A 20,201-nucleotide genomic window follows, 5' to 3' on the forward strand; every position below is an offset into this window, starting at 1 on the left:
AAGACATAAAAGTTTGGAGGAAGAAAACGTGGCTGCCTATTTAACGATCTTTAAGAGAACGAAAAGAAAGTCACACATTAAACATTTCTACTTTTGGATGATTCAGTTTGTGACACTGAATTTAACAACTTGTGGGTGTGTATTTCTAAAAAATAACAACGTATATTCAGTATTATGTGGACTGGAGCCGGCGTATTCAAAATTACGCACATCACTGTACAAAATCACGCAGATTTTAAGTTTTGTGATTACGTGGTTACGTAATACGTTTTTACATTGCATAAGCCAATAAGTGACAAGTTGGTGAATACAACGTTTGTCATTGGCTGGTTCAAAACAGTGGCAAATTTAAACGCTTCCGTTGAGCGCTGCGCGGCTTGTTTGTTTTCCCTTTTAGTCGCAGTGAGCAAAGACGGTGAGTTTTTGCAGTCATTTACATTATTTATTGCTGCCTTATTTTCAGATGTAGTTTTTTAGCTCACTAAAAATATATAGTGTTGCATATTGTTATGTGTATAATGGAGTGAGTTTATAGTTGGGTTTATGTTAATAGTACCTTCTCGTGAAGACGTATGTAACGCTAGCTCGGCAGTTGTTTCCTTATCAGCAATGTTACCGTTTATATTCTGTTTCTATGAAGAAAAAGCGACTCGGAACCGCAATTGCAAAGCTAACGTGACATTACTGTGGGATAAATTCTCGTAGGAGACGAGAAGTAAATGCTTTTGACCTTTTCCAGCCAGTTTGGTCTGTTGTCTTGGCTAACACGGCCAATAGTCTCCCATGAAGCCATAACGATAGAATGCAACCTAGCCGTGGTTTATGTGGGTGCAAGTCACCTCAGTTTGGTTGTTGCAAATAAAACTGTTTTTTGGCTGAAAGATTGATAATTTGAAGTTTGCAATCTTCGTAGTTCCCTGTTTAGTGAGTTGTCGAAGAAATAACCTGAAAACATGGCCGAGAACGAGTCCGGGGATACTTCGGAGCGCTACGAGTTTGATGCCCCGTCCCACGTCGTTGACTTCAAAGAACTAGTGAATGCTGAAACCGACGACAAGTGGTTTGGTAAGTGTCCTCTGCACATCTTTATCCAACAATATGCATTTTAAAGGATACCCTGCTGGGCATACAGCAAGTGGGTGTTGTTATGGAGGGCTACAAAAGCGGATCTAACAGGCAGCGATCACTTTTTGAAGAAGGCTTTTTGGTGACTTGTTTCACAAAAACTTGCGTACGTCATTCCTACCATTTTCCAGTATCCTTTATCTTAGGATGTTGGCTAACAGTTTTAACCAAAGTGTCCACTCGCAGGTCATATTGTCATCTCCAAGTGTTTTGAATGTAGAGAGAGAGTTTAAGCTGAGGAGGTAGAGCAGGTCATCTTTAGTTAGAAAGTTGGTGCTCTGATGCTGGGCTGTTCCAGTCTGTTTGCCTAATATCCTTGAGCAAGATGCAAACCCCGGGTTGCTCTCTGATGCATCCATTGGGGTACTAATGTTTGATATTTGTTGCTTGTGTGAATGGTTGAATGAGGCGGTTTTATAGAATGCTCAGAGCAGAAAAGCGCTGTATATTAACCAGTCAGTTCCTCATTTTACCATTTTACTATTTAATTTCATATTTACAAGAGCTTCAGTGTCCCTGCATATTTATTTTAAGAGTGTTGTATTATATATATAAAAAAAAAGATCTGTTTTGTAGCCTGTGTGTATCTTTTACATTGAAAATGAGTTTTATTGAAATTTAGTCCAGTTTTTTAAAATTCAGATTTGTCATGTTGGGTATTTGGTGACTGTGGCGTTCATTTACCTGTGGGATTCCCAAGTACTTTTAACTTTCCTTGATATCTGCAATGTTGCCTTCTGGTAGTGCAACCCACTCGATTCTGACTACCCCCCTCTCTTTATTACCGTCCAACGACACATCTGCAATCTGGATTATATAGCTGTGTCACTACTGTAGATCCTTGTTGTATAGATCAGTGAATCAATGCCACGTTCACTCCTTGAATACAGCTTCGTGTCCTCCATGAAGCGAAGGTAGCTCCATTCTGTAGTCTGTATCCCTAGCGAGTCTTGTTAATGGTCGGGCTGAGGGGGTTCAGGCCTGTGAAGAACAGCAGTGGGGACAGAGCATCTCATTGGTAAATCCCACAGTTGATGGTAATTTGTGCTACAGGCTTGAAGTTGGCCTCTAGGTGCTGTTTGCCACATCCCCATTGAATTCCCGATGATGTATATAAACACACACCAGTGATTGTTCTTGGAATGGCAATGCATTGTGGTTTGTTGCCTCATAATGGTTGCAAAACCAAAACAAAGACATCAACAGGGCCCTATTCCAGGAAGCATGTTCAACAAACTGTCACAACTAACTGTGAGATTGTTAACTCTGGCATTCTTCTGCAGAGTAGGGTCTCCATTGTAATCCAGAGGACTAGGGAATATTACCACGTGTTAGTCCTGACTGTGGTGTTTTTTAATTGTTTTCTAAAAACATTTTTTGTGCATTTATGCCTCTATTGGATAGATGAGCAAGAAAGTAGAGAGTAGGGGTGAAGACATGCAGCAAAGGGCTGCAGCTCAAGCATGCGTCGCTGCACTCTGGCCATGTGGCCAATGGTTTGCTGGTCTCTCACTGAGCTAACCAGCACGTCCTGACTGTGATATTTAAAATATGAGGGAGGAAGAGTCGTTTTTAGCTTGGGTCAGATCAGCAGCACTCGAGGTCAACAAACTACTATAGTGTCTTTTTGTTTAATGGAGTTTGATCCTCTATTTCACGGCTATTCAACTAAAAAGTTATTTGGGCTAGATTATTATTATTATTATTATTTATTTTTTTGTAGAGATATTTTTGCAGCCAGTAGCAGCAGATCATGATGAATTTCAAACCAACACAAATGTATTGGAAAAACAAGTAATGTTTATTCACTTTGTTCCTTTTAAATCTGGTGACCGCTCACAAATGCACACCTAAAGGTCCATAAAAAAAACATTAAATGAGCTATAACTGAATAGCGTCTGCAGTAGTAGCAATACTTTTTCTTCACATTTGAATTTATAAAAAAAAACAACAGACGTTTTGATAATTCCCTTTCAAAATAAAATAAATATTTTGGTGACTCAGACACATCTTAAAGAGCATTTAACAGAATTTAAAAAAAGAACAATCAATCCTATCAAATGCACAAACCATAGCAGTAACACATATGAATACAATATTTACTGCTGCACACTGAGGGAATACAGGTTTGTTTTAAATCAACACCTGTAATTAGGCATGGCTTGTTAGACATCCCACATTATGTTGATATGTAGGCTACAGTTACCTCTTACATTATTAATGGGAGACGTGACTTTTTTCTGAACAAGAGCGGCAACTTTTGGCTCGTAAGATGTCAGTGTAATCCAAAGGCAGTGGTGAAGTGTCAGTCAGTGAACAACGAGAGCTGCTTTTTATTGAGTTCATGTGTGAAAAGCTTGATTCACATGTGTACGTTGACCCAAACAGAGGATGAGGATGACGACTGCTACTTTCTTAACATTGGGGAACTGGTGCCATGATAGCTTAATGTTTACAACATCACGCTGCATTGTGGGTTGAATGTTGCTAGCCTACTAGGAGTGTTGCATTCACAGTCTACACTATGCTGTAAGAAAAAAAAAAAAAATTCTGCCAGGACCACAGGCAGGGACACTCAGAGGTTGCTTCTGGGCTGCATGTAGCCTGTTTGCCACCATTTGAATAGGCTTGCTCTATTTGATCGTCAGTCCTGAGGATTTGACTGAGCGTTCCATTTAAAGTCAGACTTTATTAGGTTAATGTTTTCTTTTTCTCCTAAACTGGAATGGCCCCTCAGGTGGGATTTCTAACTAAAAAAGTGGGGTTTTACAATCGAATCTGTAGTGTACTAGTGACCAGAATTGAAAAGTTTTGACCATCGAATCTCTCGTGGGCAGAAATTCACGCTGTGGGAGAAAGTGATCATCTTATCACACCTTCGAGACCGGACCAGCTGCATCTGACAAGTGATGAGCCTGAGCATGTGATGTTGTCTCAAACAAACACTGACGGTGACTCTGGTTAGTCAACACCCCCGTGCATCTTTAGTCATTATTTTCTGTCCTTGTAACTTGGTTAATGTGTGACTATCTGTAATTGTTTTTATGTTCCAGGTCCCAGCATATCGGCATCTCCACCTGCAAACATTGTGACGTCCTGGGGTGCTGAACGTCGCACACAGAACGATGTCCGTTCAAAGCAAAGGCCTGTTATTAAAGTCTCTGCACAGCCACGCAGGTACAGTTGATGTAGTTGTTACTTTTGTGTAACCATGTGAAACTTTCACACAAAAGGTTTCTTTCCCACATGATGCACTCAGTAGAAGACTTGTTGGGTTTTGCCAAAGGGGCTGTACACGAGACGGCACTCATGAAATTCTGGCATCCAGTCATTCATTGACAGTTTCCTGTTGTATATCATTTGTATTAAATAGGTTCTACACAAACCCTACATGATAAATATGGACAGATAATTTATTGATCCCACAAAGAAAAGTGTTTTGTTACAGCAGAACGATAAAAAGTAAAAATAGTCGTCACAATAAAAGTGCCACTGGTGCCGAGTGCAGGAAGGAAAGAAGGTGAAAATGAAGCTGGTTCAAAACAGTAAAAGTAAGACTGACATTGTGGAAGAGACAAGTGTAAATACATTAATAAATACTTAATAAATGTGTGGCATTGCATGTATGTATTGGCAACTCCTCTAAGTGGGTGTGCAGTACTCTTTGTACCATGCAGAGTCCAAACCTTAAACACTGCAGCTTCGCTGTCTGATCCAGCCCCTGCGTAAAAACACGATGGTTATAGAACAGCATCTGTGTGTAATCGGTTCAAGTTTGAGAACTGCTTCTGTTCTAATTTATTTTAGAGTTTCAAAGCGTAAAGACATGACCAGCGGTCCAGCTCCACCACCATCAAAGAAATGCAAAGAGTGAGTATTAGAAGTATCCTGTCATCATTCTAAACCTGAAAAAGCTGAGAGTCCAGCACATGCACACTTTCTACCAGTTAGAAAGCTAAGAAACCATCTCTTCACCTTCAGCTTTTTTCTTAGAGTTTTCAGTTACAGCAGTTTAATGTAGATGTCCTGTTGCCCAAAAATCCAGGAGTGAGCAGCTGCTTTCTGGGTTTGGTCCCCGCAGGAGTGAGCGGCTAAATTCAAAGAGAGAACATCAGACCCACGCAGCAGCTTCCACCTCCACACTCACAGAGTAAGACTGTGCCTTACACCTTTATCTATCCTTGAATGTACAATGAGAAAGAACTTGAAATTAATGTTAAAATGCTCTCGGCTGGAAATGTTCAGCATTTGTGTAGAATGATAAAGTAAAACTGGCTCATATGTATTTACTTCATGGTAGAGCGAGCGGTTTTAAGACGGCTAAAAATAAACGGCAGGTTCCAAGTTTGTAAGCAGGACGGAGGGTGAGCTGATACTGGTAACAGAAGGAAGGCTGGAGAGTATAAAACTAGAGAAAAGGATGAAAATCAGATATTTGTTAGTCTTAAAGTGGTTATAAACAGAGAATCTGGACTTGTGAGAAGTGTGTTCAGTTTTCAGTCACATGACCCGACTCACTACCCTCGTGGGTAAAACATTATTCATGACTGTAAATATTAGACGGACTGCTTGGATCATCTGTCCATGGAGGGAAACTTTTTCGGGGGCCTGTGATCATACTGTGCAGCTTTATTTGAATCCCTGAAAGTAGTGATGTCTCTGTGAGAGTCTCACCAGTTTGGTCACCACCATGTAGCTTGTAGAGCACCCCTCACCTTACACTGCTGCCAGGATTAAAGCTTTGAAAGCAGGGACAGATACATGCATTTTGGATCTGGCTGGGTAAATAATGGCGCCGTGTCGGAGGGGAACAACAAATTGTTCATTGTTAAAGCAAAGGTAAGCGCTACATAATGGCTAAAAGACCCACCATACATTAATCTTGTGTTTTGTTACAGTGTATGGCCAGAAAATTTGCATTTGTCACATTAGTGTCGTGTCATAAGTATTTTTCCATTGTCAGGTAAATCATTCCCACAGTGTAAATGAGCTGCTACTGACAGCCTGAGTTATTGTGGAGAAACGGGGATTTGTGTGATTTGGCGTGTGGAGTGGGGTTAGAGAGTTGGTTGGTCTCCAGCTGTTTGAACTCTCCAGCCCGGTTGTTTTGCTTACTGCTGCAGTATCAGTCACTCCTGTGTGCGGCTGTTGTTGAGGCACAGGTAACCGCTGCAGAGTTCTCCTCCTCATGGACAGGTATCAGGCGATACAGCCACATCAGGCCTCACAAAAACAGGTGTTTATATAATTCTTCCTGCCTTTGGTTGGTTCTTAGCAATCTGTGACATTCAGGAGTCGCCTCATTGTTTTGAAAAAAAAAACAACAACAAAAAACAGATGACTACACTAAATGTCACAAACCCCTCACATCAGAAAGCTCGCCCTGTGTCGCTCTGCATCCGTCTGCTGCTGCCAAGTCACTTCTAAAACATTCCCTCTTCCCAAACAGCCAAATGCCACAGACATTTATTTTGTGTCAGAGTAGAGATTTTATGTATACCTTATTTGATTTTGACCTTTGACTGTTCTTTGACTGACATTTGTAAAATGGAAACCAATGAGCAGTTCATTTTAAACCCTTTTTTCTCTTTTGATTATTGCTCATAAGTAAAAATAATTTCTTGTCTGATTATGTGATTAATTGACAGGATAGGATGCTTAATAATTACGATGATCAATGGTTGCAGTGCATGAAGTGCTTGAATTTCTCTTGTTCAGGTTTGTTCTGAGTACTGGGCTGACCTCCAGTACTCACATTGTAGGAATCCTTCTTTAAGACAGTACCCCACCCAAACATGTGGGGAGGTGGATGATGGTAGCAGGTGTAGTGTCTGGGATTTGGTGTAAATGAGTCCTTGAGCTTGAGCCAGTCGCCTTTTTTTTTTTTTTTTTTTTTAAGTAGTAGGGTCATGAAGAGAACGTTGACATGTTGAGCCTCTAAATGAGAGACGGGGGTACAGATGTACCTTTACTAAAGATTAAAGTCTACAAAAATCTGTGACCCGCAGGCCGAGCACCTCTGAGGAGCTGGAGCTGGAGCGCATCAGGAACCTTCAGAAGGAAGTTGCTCTTCACCGGAAGAAGAATGAGGCCAGCTACAAGGCTGCTCTAGCTGGGAGTGAGTACATGTTTCAGACTGTGGTGCTACAGCCAGTAGTAACACTCTAACTCTAGAACTGCCAACGGGTACGTTTGACCCTTTGGCATTTACCGTAAACAAAACGAGCTGTGAAAAATAAAACCCCATCATTTTTTTTTTTCATCAGCCTGTGTTTCCAGAAATATTCCTAAAATTTGTTTGTTTGTTTTTTTTGGTGAATTTGTTTTTTAAGAGGGGAGAAATAGTACGACCACTCATACTCTGAACTGTCAAAGATGTCATTGTGACCTATAGAGACTAAAGTAAAATGAAAGTGTTGCTAGGCATGCTGGGTGAACTGAGCAGTCAAGTGTGTGGAGAGAGCAGTCAATCAGATGGTGAAGCAGATGTGTCAGAACTGAGCTGCAGTGTGGGTGGTGCTTCAGGTCCAATCAGCAAAGACGATGTGAAGGAAACGGATGAAACTTGACTGTTTTACTTTTTATAGAAATTAAATGTTTCTTACATTTTTGTAACCTGCTCTGTGGTTAAGTTTACAATGCAGACAATGAGTTGATCGGTCTGTTTAAGTGTTTTCACACCTCTATTTCAGCACATGTACTACCACATTTTTCACTTTTCATAATGTTCTTATTCAAGTAAATTGTTTAGGTGTCAGTTTTATGTGTTGTACCCTTTGTTTATTGGTTTATTCTCATGTGCATTTTTAAAGGATCTGAGATGACCCAGAAGCGCTGTCTTTGCCATTACTGTTGTTGCAGGTCAAAATGACTCCTGTTAGCAGTTCTGATGAATTTAGAGTTCTGGGGGTTAAAAGTGTTCACTTTACTTGTTTGGTTTAAAAAAACCAAACCAAACCACTGTCATTTCAGATCCACCACCAAAGAAGACGTTCCTGTCTACAACTGTGCCCAAAGACTTCCACTTCAGTACAGATACCCGTGTTAAGTCCTCCACTTCATGCAACACAGAGAAGGAAGTGGACTTTGTCAGTCAGCTTCGCAAACCGTCCTCCCCAGTAAGTGACACAACTTGCTTTATTGCCAGTTCATTGCAGCCCACTATAAAGTTCATCTTTGTTAACAGCAGCTAAAAGAAACTTGATGAAACATCTGCATATTTAAGCTAAGGTGAGATGGGGGGAAAAAAAACTGATTATACTTGTTTTCAGGCAAAGGCTCGGAAAGGTGCCACAGTGCCCAAACCTTTCAACCTGTCAACAGGCAACAAGAGAAAGGCGGAAGAGGCGAGCGCTTATGTGCCCATGGCCCAGCAGATCGAGCAGTTCCAGAAGCGAACCCCCACCCGCTACCATATGCACAGTCGTAGAAGTCAAGAGAGAGGTGTGGTGCATGCTGACTCTCTGTGACACTCTTCAGATAAGGGTTAAAAAAAAAACATTATTGCAGGTTTTCATTGTATCTGCATCCTGTTTCAACAGGACCCGCCACAGCAAAGGGGAACCACCTGAAGCTCACTCAGCCCCACTCCCCATACCTGATGACTCGTCAGAGGAGCCGGCCGCCTACTGTTAAGTGCTCTGCTGAGCTGGAGGCTGAGGAGGCGGAAAAACTTGCAAAGTGAGAAGCTTGGCCTTTTCTGGTTGGAGGTTCTTGTAATGTGCCGTCACTTTGTGTTGGGAAACGTGGTTTCACAACAGATTTCTGGTGTTTTGCAAAAAACGTTGTATTTAAAGTGTTCGGGTGACCTGATCCAGTGCTAACTATAAGCAAAAAGGAAAGTTTGAAGCCTAATCTTAAAAGTAGAGAGCGTCTGCCTCCTGAATCCAAACTTGTGTTTGAGGGGAAGGATTTTAAATCAGAATCTGGAGCCACTAAAGAGAAGCCAGTGTGTGCTCTCTTACTTTCTAGTCCCTGTCAGTACTTTTGGTGCAGTATATTTGGCATCAACTGAAGGTTTTTCATGCAGTGTTTAGGACAGCCTGACAATAATGACTTACAATAGCATAGAAATAATAAATGCACTAAGATGTTTCAGATGAGCCATTGTAAACCTCCTCCTTTTGCTAACACATGGAAAATGTGGCATTGCAGGGTTTCTTTAAGGACTGTTATTATACAAAATACAGCTGATTATTTAGGAATCATGGATCAGTATGTGCATGGCTGCAGCTTCAACAGTTACAGAGGCCAAAATGCTGAAATGTCTTGATTGATGTGACGTGTTTTTGCCGCTACAGTTGTAGTTTGTGGCAGAAGCTACGTTTGGGTCACTTCACTGTGACAGCGTTACATTTTGATCTAGTGACCATTGACTAATGTTGGCTTTTAAACGCAGCTTTAAAATCAAGGCGCTGGAGCTGAACAGGAAGATACTGGAGAGTGCAGAGGACCTAAAAAAGCCAGCAGTGAAGGAGCCCACCGTACCCGAAGGCTTCGAGCTGGAGATTGAAAAAAGGCTCCAGGAGAGGCAGGCCACAAAGAAGCCCCAGGAGGATGACGAAAAGCCCCAGAACTTTAAAGCCAAGCCTCTGCCCAAAAAGGTTCTGGAAGGAGTTGTGGTGAGTTTAAACACTGATGAGTTTCAAAGTTGTTTTTTCATTGCAGAAAGGCAGATTTTACTGTGTGGGAATACTGTTTTAAGAATCCTCTCATCAACAGGGACTGCCAGAAAAGAAAGTTGCAAATCCGACTGTTCCCGAGTCTCCTGCCTTTGCCCTCAAGAAGAGAGTTCGACTAGATCGCAAGGTCGAGGAGGTAAGGACGTGTGTCTTTGCTATGGCTCTGTGCACCATCTACTGCAGCTATACCCATAAAACTGTCTTTGTCAGGTCAAGCAGCCGTCACCAGTTAAGGCCCCCCCAGTGCCTCACTTCGGCCTGCCCTTTCAGCCCCGGCTATCTGAGAACCACCGTGTGGAGGTCTGTCCTTTCTCCTTTGAGCAGAGGGAGCGTGAAAGAAAAGCCTTGAGAGAGAAAAAGTTGGAGGAAAAGCGAAACGAAGAGGTAGTCTGACTTTCAGTCTGTCGTCGAGAGTTTCACAGTACAGAGTTACTGAGTGACTCTGTCGCCTGAATATTTTCCAGATACCACAGTTTAAGGCCCAGCCGCTGCCTGACTTTGACAGTGTGGTCCTGCCAGAGAAGAAGAAGCTGGAGCCTACCAAGCCTGAGCCTTTTAGGCTGCTTCTGGATGAACGGGGAACTGTGAAGAACAGTCGCTGGGAGCAGATGGTATGATGGGATTTTTCACTTTATTTTCATTTTTTTATTTGAATAACACTCACAACATCTGTACCTCACAGGTGAAAGAAGAACAGAAACATCAAGAGGAAGCAGCAGTATTTAAAGCTCGGCCCAACACCGTCATTCACAAGGAGCCTTTCAGGCCCAAGAAAGAGGCCCGGCCTGCAGTGGGTAAGGACGCTCAGTTTAGACTAAAACAGATCCTTTGTGTTTATTATCATTGCTGTGATGCATGATGGGAGGTTGCAGCTGTATAGAGATTGTCTGTTGTGCTGTTGTCACATCTCCTTTCCTCAGCTGAATGCCACATTTGCCAAAATGTTCAAATGACAGTCTGACAAACTATAAAGCAGTTTATGCTTTATAATTTCTCTCTCTGAGGAATGTCAATGACAAATATATTGCTCTTAGCAAATCAGATTACCTGGAGACTCCACCTAGGCACAGAGGTGTTTGCTTCAGCTGACATGTAGAACGCTGCGATACAGCTGCAGCCACATGTCTGCGCTTTGTTGTTGCTGCGAGTATTCAGTGCAATTATCAGAAAAGCAGTTTTGAGTTTGATTATCAAACACTGGAGCCACATTTACTGGCTCTTGATAAATATCTCACTATTGTCTGATTGATCTGAGAATGACTAATGGATGATAAAAGTAATGGGCTGGTGTTGAATACTGTCTGAAAATTGCATGTGTCTTGAAGAGTGCTTCAGCTTTGCTGAGGCTGAACCACTCTTCAAGGTTGTGTCACTCACTGTGTCCTCTGTCTTCACTGTCATCTGTCACTGCACTCTGAAGGCAATAATTCTTCCATAGTTGTAGAGGCCTTTGAACTGGCAACAGAGCGGCGTGCCCGAGAGTGGCAGGAGTACGAGCGAGTGACCAGTGAGAAGGAGGTTCTGCGGGCGCACATGGAGGCAGAGCAGAGACGAGAAGAAGAGCAGAGACAGAAGGAGGAGGTTGCCCGGCTGCGACAAGAGCAGGTAACTGCAGAAAGTATCAGCAGCGCCTGGTGCTGGTGTGTGTAGATCTAGAGCTACAGATGGATAGAAAAATGCACGTTTGGCAGCTCACACAGCCCCCAGTTTTGAACAAAGACTGTTAACACAACAGCAGCAGTGATGATGATGACGCTGGCACAGTTTAAGGTGCAGCTACAGTCTGTTTATACACTGCAAAGAGGCGGAGCTGCTACTGAGACGCTGAGCTCAGGTTAAGTGAAAGAAAACGACCGTCCAAAACAGCAGCGCTGCTCCTGTGGTCACCATTAAAACCTTTACTGGGAAACTATCAGAGGAAGTCTTTGGTAACATTTGCACATTCCAGTGTTCTTCAGCTAACCCTCTGACTTGGACAGAGCACTGAGATGTGTGTGTGTGTGTGTGTGTGTGTGTGTGTGTGTGTGTGTGTGTGTACTCAATGTCATTTTATTAACACAGCACCAAATCACAACAGTTTCCACAAGGTGCTTCATATCAAATATCAACCATAAGGCCGTGCCACGTCCCAGTAGGATGACCTGTGTGACAGACAGTTTGAGCTGGTCGTGTGAAACGCTGCACAGTCATTACAGGGCTCCGTGTAATGATACTGTATACTTGTATGTTATTGCGCTATCAGTACTTTACAGCCTGTCTGTGGTCTGACACAGTGTATGTCACACTTTGCAGGTGCACAAAGCTCAGCCCATCAGACACTACAAACCTGTAGCTGTGAAGAAGAGCGAAGTTCCTCTTACAGTCCCGGAGTCTCCAAACTTCTCTGATCGCTTCCGCTTGTGACCACTTTTGTTGTGAAATGTAACATTACCACAGAAATATCTGACCTGAAATTTTGTTTTTACATTGCTTTTACATTTTTCTTTTTTTCCATTTTTAGCTTTGTATTTTAACTGCTTGATGTACACTTATTAATGTGACTGTTTTAAATTACAGAATAAAACTTCATCTACACCCACCAATAGTTATTGGCCTGTTAACTGCTGAGTTTGTTCTGTCAGATTGTTTGACATCAGCACAAAGTTGCCAGTTTATTTGCTAAAGAGCTCTTTTTGTGATTGGCCAGGAACTGGAGTGCTATACAAATAAAATAACTTGTGCGTCCATGGGGAAGAATTATTACAAAATTTAATATCTAAATTTTAACACTTGGCATCAGACTTCTCCTGGTTGGCTGGTTTCCTGATGGTGCTCTCAGCTGAACCACCAAACCAGAGGCGCTGTTTCATAAGACGAGCCCTCTCACTGAGCACTGCTGAGACTTTTAATCATCATTATTCTTAAATATGTTTATACACACAACTTGATGGTTTTGAGTCAGACCGTTCAGTGAGACTGAACCTCACTGTCCTATAAATTTAAGCTCATGAACATCCGTTTCAAGAATAAAAGTGAGCTGTGATTCCAATTAGGGCTGCCACAAACGATTATTTTGATAGTCGACTAGTCACCGATTATTTTTGCGATTAGTCTACTAATCAGATCATCATCCATTGGACATACAGCATACAGCTTATTGCACCAGCAGCATCTGGTCTTATATAACTATCATTAGCTTACAGCTTGAAGTGTTTGTGCTAACTAAAAATAAAGACAAGATGGTAGTTTATTAATTTTTAATGAAATTTGCAGATTGTTTCGGTGAAGTTTAATAAACTCCTTGCTTTCTAAAATATAACAGGACACCGGAGTATATTATCCAGCGTCTCAAACTTCTGATGATCAGCTGTCTGCTTGAAGTTTATTTAGCTGTGCAAAAACTATAACTTTAATCTTAGCCAAACCGATTTACTCAGGAACAAATAAAATACTAAAGAAAGCCAAACAATAACATTTTAAGTTATCTAAGTGACTTATATATCATGTTTAACCTGAGTAGCGAAAGACGGCGGTGGGTTTGAAAACGATTTGCCGGGAGTCCGGTGTTCTCACGGGCTCTAGTTAGCCTTGCCCCCGCCTAGCTAACGAGCTAGTGGGTAACAGACGTCTCCGAAAACGTCGGAGAGCTTTTGAAAATATGTGGTGTCTTGATAAACTGAGCAGATATTTGAGGTTTACACAGCTACATTCTCGCCTGAAAATATGTTAAACGTTTATTTTGTGACCCAGAAAGAATAATAAGAGTAAAGTTAAAACTAACTAGCTGCCGCCATTGTTGACAGCTGCGCTATGAATTCTGGGACACAGCTTCTTCTTCTTCGGGGTTTAACGGCAGCTGGCATCCTTGTACATGCAGTGCTGCCATCTTCTGTTTCAGTCCGTTATTACACCCTTAAATCCTACTACTCATTCCTGCGTCCTTTGTGATCTTACAAAGCTTCAAACGATGCGTCGACTATTAAATTAGTCGTCGACGATTTTAATAGTCGACATAATCGTGACTAGTCGACTAATCGTGGCAGCCCTAATTCCAATATGAAACTTCTCAGTGTGGCTTTTATCTAATACAGTACAAAACAGGCTTTGGAGTGTCTGAATAAAGCTGCTTTAGCTACAGTAAAGATATATTTGCTGACGTAAAATCAAGCAAAACTTATTTTTACAAATCAAAGGTAAGCTGCCTGCAATGAAGTTCAGCTGAAAACATGACTTGTGTTACTACACAAGCTGCCATCTGGATGGCCCAATAAAACTAATGGGTCCAAGCATTTACAGGCTTCCTATGCCTGACCCACGTTGGTTTTTGCAGCGTTACCTCTTTAAAAAAACAGAACTGAGATCAAAGAAATGCAAAATAAACCAATTAAACATCCAGCTGTCCATCGATCCAGCACCATGAATGCTGAATGACACAGCTTCTCCAGCAACAGATGCTGCCATTCTGTGAGCTCTTGGTGATTTCAGCACTGCAAGTATTCTAAAGTCAAAATGAACATACGGTATTATAAAATGTATTTAAAAAAAAAAAAAAAAAGTCATCTCCTGTGTGTTTGTGACGTCTTTATGTGCACGCTTATCCACAACCTCACTTCCTCCTTTCACATAAGAAGTGTGTGAGCTATGACATCACCTATTGGTTTCTTAAATATCCCTTTGAAGCTGTTCAAAAACCTGACAAGAAGTGGTGCACCTTACAGAAATGCTTAATTATGACAAAACCTATGAACAAATAGATAACTTAGGCCTTTCAAACCTCAGTGAGCCAGTCAACAATTATTCAAATTACACCTTTGATGGTTACTGGCCTGAATACAAATGAGCATATGATGGGTAACACCTGCAGACTGCTGCTGAAAAATACTCATGGGCAAAAGATCACTTTAAATAAAAGTTCTCATCTTAAGTGGTGATAAAATTGTGTTTTTCATGTTTCACTACAGAAAAGTTTGTCTAATGCAGCTAATAGTTAATCACCGTGTGAGTGTGACAGAAGCCATATCAGAATAAAGGAAATGAGTTGATGAAAACAAAAACAATTCTGCTTTAAATCGGATAATGCAGAGAATGATGCTGGACCATGTGGTCAATGTGTCCCGCTTGGTCAAGTTCAGCCATCTTTGTGAGCTCAGGGATCCACAAAGGACACTGCGATGTAGCGGACACCGGCGGTGGTGGGCAGACCTTCGTGGTAGTGGGTGAGACGGCCCGGGTGCAGGAGGGCCCAGCCTTTACGAGGAGCCTGAATGGAGCAGTCATAGCGGAGGAACCTGCATCCACCACCCTGCAGCCAAGAAACAGTACATATCAACAGCTGATGGCTGTGGCAGTTTTATGATCATTAACAACCCTTCAACAATTTCCTGAGCTCTTCATTAACAGAAATGATACAAAAGCCTTTTTTTCTATGCCTCACTGCCACAAACTGAAGAGGACAATCAACATTCAGATTTGGGCTGCTGGTAAACCAGCTGTTTGTCTTTTAATGTTTGCATGAAGAATGGGTTTATTTCATTCTGTGATCAAAAGAATGAATTTGTAATGATTTGGTCTCTGTGCGAATAAAACCAAAATACATGTTAACTGAAACGTAGGTGGAAATGGAGCGCTTGACACTCACCTGGTAATCAAGGTCTACTTGGTTGAGTGCAATGTTTACAGTGAATGTGGAGGCATCATGGTGCGGCCTTAAGGAGGGTTGCTCATCTGGCTTATATCTAACTACAAAGGCTAATTCGAAGTGAGCCTGCAAACACACAGAGGGAAAAGAATCATGCAAACGTTTGCCTGTAGCCCCCTGTACACAGATACACTCCAGTTTATTGAATAAAAGCAGAATCCTGGTTCTTGGTCCAGCATTCACCTCCAGAGATGGAACAGAATGTGTAGCTGTCATGATGTGGCATGAGAGGGGTCAGGTTTCTGTCCCACTACACTAAATCGACTGGAGTGTAACACGCTGATGATAAGACATGCTGGTCAGTAATACACACACAGGATGGTAAATGGCCTGTATTTATATAGCGCTTTACTAGTCCCTAAGGACCCCAAAGTGCTTTACATATCCAGTCATCCACCCATTCATGCACACATTCACACACTGGTGATGGCAGCTACATTGTAGCCACAGCCACCCTGGGGCGCACTGACAGAGGCGAGGCTGCCGAACACTGGCACCACCGGGCCCTCTGACCACCACCAGTAGGCAACGGGTGAAGTGTCTTGCCCAAGGACACAACGACTGAGACTGTCCAAGCCGGGGCTCGAACCGGCAACCTTCCAATTACAAGGCGAACTCCCAACTCTTGAGCCACAATCGCCCCAGCACAGATAGCAGCACAGAAACAATGAGAGGTCGACTGTTATCCTGTTTTACTCAACAAGTTCATAACATTTAACGGCTGATTTTGTCCTCCAGTTGTTCTACCAGTTAAATAACCAGATATCAAAATCATTGGTCATCACCTGATCATTACACAGTACTTTCAAACATCTCAGAAGAGATGCAGTTACATCTGTCGTGGCCCTTTTTTAAGACATTCCGGCTAGGCCGTACCATGATGTACCATGATGAAGCTCGCATAGCTTATAAATGTTGGGCCATGGCTGGAAGACCTAAACAAGGCCCAGAATTGGAACAGAAAAAATGTGCGAATGCCAGATATAAGTACGCTGTTCGCTTTATAACTAAAAATGAGCAAATGCTAAGAGCAGATTCTTTGGCCAGGAAAATGCTGTGTAATAATACGGCAGATTTTTGGAAAGAGGTGAAAGCTCTTAATAACTGTAAACCATCTCTACCATCAACTGTTGAAGGTGTTTCTGGGGCAGATAACATTGCAGCATTATGGAGACAGCATTACAGTGCGTTGTTTAACTGTATAAAAAGTGATCCATATGAGGACAATCTTGACATGAGTAATGACACAATAAGTGTAAGGACATATGAAGTATATGAAGCCATTCATAGGTTATCTAATAATAAAGCTTCTGGTTTGGATCACATCACTGCAGAACATTTAAAACATGCTAGTTTAAGGCTAGCTCCTCTTCTAGCACTCTGTTTCACTGGGTTTATGATTCATGGCATATTACCAGACTCAATGCTGTGTATTTTACTGGTACCAGTTATGAAAGACAAAGCTGCAAAAGTGAGCTGCTTGGATAATTACAGGCCGATTGCACTAGCCAGTATTTTATCTGAGGTGTTAGAAAGAATCTTGTTTGACAGAGTTAGTGTGTTCATCTCTTCTCTGGATAATCAGTTTGGCTTCAAAGCACGGCACTGACATGTGCATATATGCACTCAAGGAAATAGTCAGTTTGTACAGGGCTAAAAATTCATCTGTCCTCATGTCTTTCATTGATGCCTCTAAGGCTTTTGATCGAGTGAACCACAGAAAACTTTTTGATAAAATGAAGAGATGGGGAGTTCCTCAATACATCGTGAGGATTCTCTCTTACTGGTACGCTCATCAGAACATGCAGGTTAAATGGGGAAGCAGTATTTCTGCCCCCTTTGGTGTCAGCAATGGTGTCAGACAGGGTGGGATTTTGTCTCCAATTTTATTTAATCTATATGGTAAATGATTAAATAAAATTGAACTTAAAATCTTTGAAGTTCAAAACAAAATTTACTGATTTCTTTTAAGTAATTGTGCATTATGTATATTATGGTTTTATATTTTTACAAATGCTTTATATATATATATATATATATATATATATATATATATATATATATATATATATATATATATATTCCGCCAGGCTATACAGCAATGACATTGGAATGTCGTTCGGACTGGAGAAGTGTAGTCGGATGGTAACAAAGAGAGGGAAGGTAGTCAGAACTGAGGGGATTGAACTACCAGAAGGCAACATTGCAGACATAGAGGACAGTTACAAGTACCTGGGGATCCCGCAGGCGAATGGGAACCATGAAGAGGCCGCTAGAAAAGCTGCAACCACCAAGTACCTGCAGAGGGTCAGGCAAGTCCTGAGGGGTCAGCTGAATGGTAAGAACAAGATCTGGGCCATCAACACGTACGCCCTGCCCGTGATCAGGTACCCTGCTGGGGTAATAGGCTGGCCAAAGGAGGAGATAGAAGCCACTGACATAAAGACAAGAAAGCTCCTTACCATGCATGGAGGGTTTCACCCCAAGTCCAGCACCCTGAGGCTGTACGCTAAGCGGAAGGAAGGGGGCCGGGGACTGGTGAGTATCAGCACCACAGTCCAGGATGAGACGATGGCCCCAACTGACCGAGTGCTCAGTGAATACCTCAGGCAGCAGAAACCCAAGAAAGAGGAGGGAGACGAGGAACCATCATGGAAGGACAGAGCCCTGCACGGTATGTACCACCGGCAGATAGAGGAGGTGGCTGATATCCAGAAATCCTACCAGTGGCTGGACAAAGCTGGACTGAAAGACAACACAGAGGCACTAATCATGGCAGCACAAGAACAAGCTCTGAGTACAAGATCCATAGAGGCTGGGGTCTATCACACCAGGCAAGACCCCAGGTGCAGGCTGTGTAAAGATGCCCCAGAGACAATCCAGCACATAACAGCAGGGTGCAAGATGCTAGCAGGCAAGGCATACATGGAACGCCATAACCAAGTGGCCGGCATAGTGTACAGGAACATCTGTGCCGAGTATAACCTGGAAGTCCCGAGGTCAAAATGGGAGATGCCCCCAAGGGTGATGGAGAATGACCGAGCTAAGATCCTGTGGGACTTCCAGATACAGACGGACAAAATGGTGGTGGCTAACCAACCGGACATAGTGGTGGTAGACAAACATAAGAAGACGGCCGTAGTGATCGATGTAGCGGTTCCGAATGACAGCAATATCAGGAAGAAGGAACACGAGAAGCTGGAGAAATACCAAGGGCTCAGAGAAGAGCTCGAGAGGATGTGGAGGGTGAAGGTAACGGTGGTCCCCGTGGTAATCGGAGCACTAGGTGCGGTGACTCCCAAGCTAGGCGAGTGGCTCCAGCAGATCCCGGGAACAACATCGGAGATCTCTGTCCAGAAGAGCGCAGTCCTGGGAACAGCTAAGATACTGCGCAGGACCCTCAAGCTCCCAGGCCTCTGGTAGAGGACCCGAGCTTGAAGGATAAACCGCCCGCAGAGGGTGAGCTAGGTGTTTTATATATATATATATATATATATATATATATATATATATATATATATATATATATATATATATATATATAGGCTGGGGAACTCTCACACGCCGGCTGACACGTGAGACACAGAAAGGTCGTAACAGAAATCCTGCCAGGCTACTGAGAAAGGTTCTCACCACAAAGGTAAACGGACACACACTGTCACCACACACTGAACTGCACACTCACGGTACCACACAAAGTACACACATGCACACCAAATGATCACAGGTTTCATGTCTGTCAGCTGTTTTATATGTAAGCTGTGGGATGTGGCCGGCCTAGCTGGAGTGTCTTAAAGAAGTATTCATGTGCCATTGCTTGAAATTTCTTCCTGTTTCTACAAACACTCAGGTATATGTGTGTACTAAAGATTTAAAAAAATGAATCAGTGCATGTGACACCAAAATGTCAAGAGCAGGTGACGTAAATGAGCTGAGAATGTGTTCACAGTGTGCTTCTTCAGTAAAGCTGAGAACATCCTTCACAGATCTCACATGGAAGGAGATTCTTGAATTTTCTCTGAAACATTTCACAAGTGTGTGTAGTGATGGTCTTACCTTGGTGTAGTATCCAGGGAACATTTTTTCTGTGATTGGTACCACATACTCCACTAAGAATTTCTGCCATTCTTTTTCAAAGTTGATTTGAATCATATGGATGTCGATGGTGGGGACATTCTCATAGCCACCAGTGATTCGGTTATCCTGGAAAAACAAGAAACTTCTATCAGGTATATAGTTAAAGTACAGGAGGTATTCAGGACCAGATTCCAGAAAGGTTGGGAGCCTGTACGGTGTGAATAAAAACAAATACAGTTATTTGTAAATCTCCATATTTTAAAACCACATTTTATTCACAACAGAATATAGAAAACATTAAATGTATGAACTGGGAAACTGACTTTATAAAAAAGACACTTATGGCCTTTTTCGGATTTGATGACAGCAACAGGCTGAAAAAGTAAGTAGTACTAAAAAGAAACTGGAGCTGTTGGAACAATTTGAATGAACTTGGTTAATAAGTAACAGGTCAGTGACATCAAATAAAGACGAGCAGAGAGAGGTTTACCTGTCTGCAAAAAATTGCATCTATAAATTGTGAAACAACTTCAGAATAATGTCCTTCAACAAAACTGATCTCGTTATTATTGTACGATCTACTGTACAATATAAAGTGCGAGTACAATATAAGGCGACTGTTATTGTGATTTGGCGCTTTA

At 42.2% G+C, this 20,201-nt stretch overlaps 2 protein-coding genes across 3 annotated transcripts in view; one reads left to right on the plus strand and one right to left on the minus strand.

The window, feature by feature from the left end:
- The first annotated feature begins 299 nt into the window (after positions 1–299).
- Positions 300–12,407, plus strand: tpx2 (TPX2 microtubule nucleation factor). Of its 2 annotated transcripts, none has more exons than XM_085259197.1 (17): positions 300–415; positions 914–1,065; positions 3,963–4,085; positions 4,179–4,302; positions 4,933–4,995; positions 5,171–5,275; positions 7,134–7,243; positions 8,098–8,243; positions 8,397–8,568; positions 8,667–8,805; positions 9,524–9,746; positions 9,847–9,942; positions 10,017–10,190; positions 10,271–10,417; positions 10,489–10,600; positions 11,227–11,411; positions 12,099–12,407. In XM_085259197.1, exons 2-17 carry the CDS (start codon positions 954–956, stop codon positions 12,207–12,209), a joined length of 2,142 nt encoding a protein of 713 aa, XP_085115323.1. In that variant the 5' UTR covers positions 300–415; positions 914–953; the 3' UTR covers positions 12,210–12,407. The 2 variants fall into 2 exon arrangements, with proteins under 2 accessions (XP_085115323.1, XP_085115324.1); XM_085259198.1 differs by having other exon boundaries at positions 11,245–11,411.
- A 621-nt stretch (positions 12,408–13,028) lies between these two features.
- plod1a (procollagen-lysine, 2-oxoglutarate 5-dioxygenase 1a) overlaps positions 13,029–20,201 on the minus strand; it is a 31,075-nt gene continuing 23,902 nt past the window's right edge. The window contains exons 17-19 of the mRNA XM_085259196.1: positions 19,540–19,686; positions 15,424–15,549; positions 13,029–15,087 (exon numbers count right to left, since the gene is read on the minus strand). Coding sequence (XP_085115322.1) covers positions 14,932–15,087; positions 15,424–15,549; positions 19,540–19,686 — 429 coding nt within the window. The 3' untranslated portion in view covers positions 13,029–14,931. The remainder of the gene's footprint in view (positions 15,088–15,423; positions 15,550–19,539; positions 19,687–20,201) is intronic.

Source organism: Mchenga conophoros, linkage group LG20 (assembly GCF_057382185.1).
Source record: "Mchenga conophoros isolate Kocher_MC1m ecotype Shallow Benthic linkage group LG20, M_conophoros_male_GT1.1, whole genome shotgun sequence".
Taxonomy (NCBI): Eukaryota; Metazoa; Chordata; class Actinopteri; order Cichliformes; family Cichlidae; genus Mchenga; species Mchenga conophoros.

Excerpts from the sequence above, each read along its gene's own strand:
- tpx2 (XM_085259197.1), top strand. The coding sequence starts at position 954 with ATGGCCGAGAACGAGTCCGGGGATACTTCGGAGCGCTACGAGTTTGAT. Across the intron at positions 4,303-4,932 it reads GTCTCTGCACAGCCACGCAG|AGTTTCAAAGCGTAAAGACA; the intron begins GTACAGTTGATG and ends AATTTATTTTAG. Across the intron at positions 7,244-8,097 it reads CAAGGCTGCTCTAGCTGGGA|ATCCACCACCAAAGAAGACG; the intron begins GTGAGTACATGT and ends CTGTCATTTCAG.